This window comes from Lactuca saligna, chromosome 5 (assembly GCF_052625555.1).
Source record: "Lactuca saligna cultivar CGN05327 chromosome 5, ASM5262555v1, whole genome shotgun sequence".
Taxonomy (NCBI): Eukaryota; Viridiplantae; Streptophyta; class Magnoliopsida; order Asterales; family Asteraceae; genus Lactuca; species Lactuca saligna.
The window spans coordinates 46727580-46732885 of record NC_136421.1 but is presented as its reverse complement, the minus strand read 5'-3'; the positions used below and the strand labels follow the sequence as shown (position 1 = coordinate 46732885).

At 33.7% G+C, this 5306-nt stretch overlaps 1 protein-coding gene across 3 annotated transcripts; it reads right to left on the bottom strand.

The window, feature by feature from the left end:
- Positions 1-459: 459 nt before the first annotated feature.
- On the bottom strand, positions 460-3036 carry LOC144998720 (BEL1-like homeodomain protein 11). Of its 3 annotated transcripts, XM_078958462.1 has the most exons (6): positions 2693-3036; positions 2454-2611; positions 1491-2106; positions 1027-1409; positions 883-943; positions 460-799 (listed from the first exon to the last, which is right to left on the bottom strand). In XM_078958462.1, the coding sequence occupies exons 3-6, from the start codon at positions 1968-1970 to the stop codon at positions 695-697; spliced, it is 1029 nt and encodes a 342-aa protein (XP_078814588.1). In that variant the 5' UTR covers positions 1971-2106; positions 2454-2611; positions 2693-3036; the 3' UTR covers positions 460-694. The 3 variants fall into 3 exon arrangements, with proteins under 3 accessions (XP_078814588.1, XP_078814587.1, XP_078814586.1); XM_078958461.1 differs by having other exon boundaries at positions 2454-3036; XM_078958460.1 differs by lacking the exons at positions 2454-2611; positions 2693-3036 and having other exon boundaries at positions 1491-2443.
- Positions 3037-5306: the final 2270 nt, after the last annotated feature.

Here is a 5306-nt window from a genome sequence, read left to right as displayed (position 1 = left end):
ACAAAACATGATTGGGATTTTTTGAACGGTTTGAAAATTTCGTTGGGCTCTTAAGTCATTTCCCTTATAAATATTAGTTGTATAGGGCCATCAATCAACAATACTAGACCTTAAAACAATTTACAAAAATAGATAACTTTCTAATATTATAATCTTCATCTTTTCCTTAAAACAATTTACAAAAATAGATAACTTTCTAATATTATAATCTTCATCTTTAAAAAAGATAAGATTTGGTTAGCATAGGGGTTTTTATTGGTCATGAAAACTATTTAACACCGAATTCTGGTTGAATCTGGTTTGGTTTGGATTCTTGGTTTGAATCCACAAGTCATGCAAAACCCTAGTTACTAGATGGAAGATTTTGAACGATTTTCTTTCACTTTATAGAAAAAGCTCATTTATAGAACTTATAACAGTCATCATAAATGAAAATGACTCATCAAATACAAGTACTACTTGCCACAAAATTAGATGCTTGTAGATCCATTAATGAACACTTATTTGTTACCCTTTTGAGGTCAAAAAGTTCAACCCTAGGACAATTTCATCCAATTAACTTGATGACAAAAGTGTGCATTCATTTCTAGTCTTTGACTATGAAAATCCCATTAAAATCCTACACATTTCACAGATGTTAACATCGCTGCAACCTTCATTATCCAGGTTCTGTGACGCCCTTCTTTGTACCATGTTACAAGTTTGAATCCTCGGATGAATCTGCAAATTCTTCCTTGTACATTTCCTCGATCATTGGTTTCCACAATCGGACCCTAGCATTTATAAACCAATTCGACACCTGGAAGTCGCTTAATAACATTAAAAACAATAATCAAATTCACATAAATCAATAAGCCTCCGTATTCCGTAACAGTTACTTACCTGGTTCTTTGACAATCCCGTCTGTGATGCCAACATAAGTTTTTCACTGTCGTTCGGATACCTACAACAAGAACAAATATTAATCAAACCTTGAGAAAACGCAACGTAAAGTACAAGAAGATATGTTATTATAATCATTCTTACGGGTGGAGAAAATGCTCGAAGAGCCAAGATCGAAGTATCATGACAGAAGTCTCCGGCAAACCACGAATTGGTCTCCACGTTTGTCGTGGGCTAGCCATCATTCCAAGCTGTTGAAGGGCTATACGGTTGTGTCTATTATTTTCTTTATCGAACAAGCTGAGTTGCGACAAACCCATGTTGATTCTTGGTAAATCTTGCAAGATTTTCTTTCGGGTTGCATAAATCTGTGACAAAATTGCGTCTTTCAAGCTCGAAAAGTGTCCTGACATCGCATTTAGTGCTAATGCAGTGTATGACTTCCCTGATCCTAAACCTGCATTCATTTCGAATGACGAAACCGCATCTTCTAGTTGCTGATAATATTGATCGTATCTTCTCTCCACCTGAAAATAAACAAATCCATGAAACATTTAATTTGAACTTTGTTTTTTTATGATAAATGATTGAAAGGTGTTTCGGGTTACCTCTTCTAATAAAGAAATGAGCTTTGCTAATGTCGCTTGAAGTTCTTGTTTCTCAAATGGCAACCCATTACTGCATAATTCTGCTTTTAGTTCTGAACATAACCCTAGCGAACCTTGCCTACCCGAACATGATAATTTACACGCATAAGACTTGTTGCTTGATTCAAGATCCTTCCCACCGACGCTAACTACTTCTTCAAGAAGAGACTGAGTTGGTTTCAGGTACCTCGAACTACCAACTGATATCGAGAGCGATTCTGTTCCATAAAACGTGGATGAAGATTGGTTAAGTGAAGACGAAGAAGAATAATCTGAAGGGTTAAAAGCTTTTCTTGTTTTTTCTTGTAATTCTTCTTCGGAAACCAAGTAACATCTTTCCCCTCTGTATTCAGCTGTGGAAGGAAAGAGCAAACCAGAACCTAAAGAAAGTGAAAGTTTCTGGTTATGGTGATGTTGGTTAAGTTCTTGTTCTTCCGCCATTGAAGGAGCTTGAATAAGATCAATGGATCTTGAAATTCTTTCGCCAAAAGACTGAATGGTGGGAAGTACATTGAGTGATTGATGTTGGTATGAGCCAAGGCCTCTCAAGTCAACTCCATAAGCCTCAAAAGGTTGACTTTCATAGTGGGTTGGGTTTGAAATGAGAAATTGATGAATGTTGTTAGAGTTTGTATTGGAATCTGGTGACACCATGATCAGCAAACAAGAACCCAAACAAGATTTTTCGCAAACCCGAACTCTTAAACAAAATCTTTTGCAATCAGTCAAAATTTCCACCGATTATAAGCTCCCATGAGTTAAAGAAAATAAAGAACGAAGAACAACAAGAAGATGGATGATAAAGGAGAATTACGCTTACTGTAATACTTAGAAGAAAAGGAAGAAACTTTGGAAACCAAGATTTAAAGAAGTTTGCAAAATGAGGAAAGCAAAGAGAAACAAATTTAGAGTTTGGAAACGTACCTCAACTTTGGTTAAAATGTTACTAGATTTATCGCAAAAAGCAAAAAGATTCTCTCTCTACTTTCTCTGTCCAAGCATGCATTGAGAAGCAGCTGAAATCTTGCAAGCGATAGACCTCTGCAAGATCTATGCAAACCAACAAAACCTATAAAACTCAGCTATGCAACACAAGTGAAAATTTAGTAAAAGGACATGAATTAAATATAAGCATATATATAATATACAATGGTCCCCTACACCTTTCCCTGACTACAAAACAACAACAAAAGCATCAGCTGCAGCCTCTTCAGCTTTTTTAATATGCCTGTGATGGCTTACTACAAATTTCTTTGGGGGACTCAAAAAGTTGCGTTTCTTCTCTCTGTGGGTGTACTCGATATCGTAAAATGAAAATTTAGAAAGAAAGTGGGCTATCTTTCGTACCCTATTTATGTTATTGATATTGTCTGTTTCTATGTTGTTAGACTCGTGGAGAATATTTACCACTCTTTGAATGAAAAAGACAGTTAAAATCCCACCGATTCATTCATGCATCAATCAATGGTTCAAGAACTCGTTGGTGTGCTGCTGATGCTGATGAGATTGATTGATGTGTTGTTGATGATCAGATGATTTGATTTCCTAAACTTTGTCTTTTTGGATTCTTCCATTTGTCAATCTATGATATCATATATTATTTTTCTCTTTTAACTTGATAAGATCTATCTGGCCCACTGGTTGATTAAAGTGTCTGCATGATCTTGATATTTCCAGTTAAATTCCATTTGGAAACAATACTTTACCCCCCCTCCCCCTCCTCCACCCCTATAGACAGTGTAAAATGACACACCTTCGATGGATCGAGTCCGAATCTTTGGTCCGACATACTTGTGAATTATTGCATGCAGAATAGTAATGTTTCCTTGTTTTTACCAGCTTTTCGAATTGATCCAAGATAAAAGATAGGTAAGAAACATTTTATTAAGTTAATACTTGGGAAATTATTAATCTAGCCTTTTTTTCTTAATCACTTACCAAAAATAGCCAAAATATACCAATTAGTCAAAAATAACACACAAAACGGTAGTCATCTTAGGGTTGACTACGGTCAACACCTTTGACAGCTATTTTATTGCGAAAATTACTCTTTTATGCAAATGGGTTGCTGTTTCACAGGCCCATTTACTTTTTTGTGGTCCATTAGCCCAAAATATATAATTTTTTTTTTCAGATTAGATCATTTTGTCTATTGTTTGTTTTCTTTGCTTCGGCTACTTTTTTCTCTCAATTGAGCACCCAAAGAACAACCAGGTTTGTTTACTTTTCATCAAAATTTTACCGTATTTATGATTAGGAGTATGTTTTATATATGTGGTTAAGTTTTTTAAAAAAAAAACGAAAAAAATATAAAACAGTAGGTTTCATATGAAACCTACGGTGTACAAGTGCCTAATGCACATATTGTGCATTGTCGACTTGTACACCTACGGTTTTGTATGGAAACCTACGGTGTACAAGCATTTACTACACATTTTGTGCAGTAAACACTTGTACATCGTAGGTTTCCCAAAAACCTACGGTTTCGTAATTTTTTTTAAATAACTAATAAACATTTGTATCCCTTTTATGTATATTATGATATTTTTGTTGGCAAAAAAAAATTGTAGGATTATATATATATATATATATATATATATATATATATATATATATATATATATATATATATATTTTGTTGGCAAAAAAATAACCTATGTTTTTATATATATTTTTTAAATTATTTTTGAAAAGTTATTTTTAAACAGGATTGTATCCCTTTGTATGTATGTTATGATTCAATGTTTGTATGTTGTTTAAAATGATGTTATTTTCTATGTCTCAATTATAGCATACATTAGCAATGTACTATTGATTTGAAAATGTTTTTATTTTTATAATATGTAGATACTTTGAAGTATATTGTATTGATAAAATAACATTGTGTTTTGCTATTTTCGGGTTTGTAATAAAATATGTTAATGTCACACAATTTTGAAAGTACAATGCTAAATTTGGTATATTAGTAGTATAGAAAATACAAAAAAAAAATATATGTAGTCAATTAATTCTCTTTGGTATTTCATACAGAGTAAATAGAATATATTGTGTGTTTTCTCTAATTGTTTATCGGTTTTTTTAGTTTTATAAAACTTTATTTAACCTTAATGTTTATTTAATTTTGTAGCTTCGAAACAAATCGATGATGAGTCACTTATCTGTCAAAGCTTCATGCCATAAATTGCATGAAGTTTTGAGTCGCTTGAACGAACCCGTGCACGATCTGTTTTCAACAACTAGCTTCGGTTATCTTGTTGGACTTACCAGCTCAGTCCGGAGACAGACTTCTTATTCATGGGTTGTTACTGCATATGTTGCGTCCTACTACTGAAACGGACGCCGCTGAACGCCTATATTTTAGGTTTTCTAGACGTACACTATCATTTGGGCCGGAGGAGTTTTGTCTGTGACCGGACTTTACATGGGTCGGTGTCCTAATTCAAGGATCGAATTTTCAACCATGTATAAACACGGATATGGTGAAAGTACATTTCGGTCCAGAGTCTTCCCATATCGCACAGACACTTCTTTAGTTGTAGAAGATTTAGAGCTCCTTATCTTGAATCAACGGTTCAATGATATATCGGCTCAAGACGGTATTCGTGCCATTTTGCTATATATCCTCAATCAAGGTTTTTTTGGGAAATGAGATTAATGATAAAGTCACCAAGGAATATTTGTGGGTGGTGGAGAACCTGGATCAATGGAATAGGTATTTATCAATTTAATATTTATAATAAAATACTAATTTTTATACATTTAACTAATACTTTTTTC

Coding starts and splice junctions, on each gene's coding strand:
- LOC144998720 (XM_078958460.1), bottom strand. CDS start 2,183: ATGGTGTCACCAGATTCCAATACAAACTCTAACAACATTCATCAATTT. Junction 944..1,026: donor TTCGAGCATTTTCTCCACCC/GTAAGAATGATT, acceptor TTCTTGTTGTAG/GTATCCGAACGACAGTGAAA. Junction 800..882: donor CGGGATTGTCAAAGAACCAG/GTAAGTAACTGT, acceptor AGCGACTTCCAG/GTGTCGAATTGGTTTATAAA.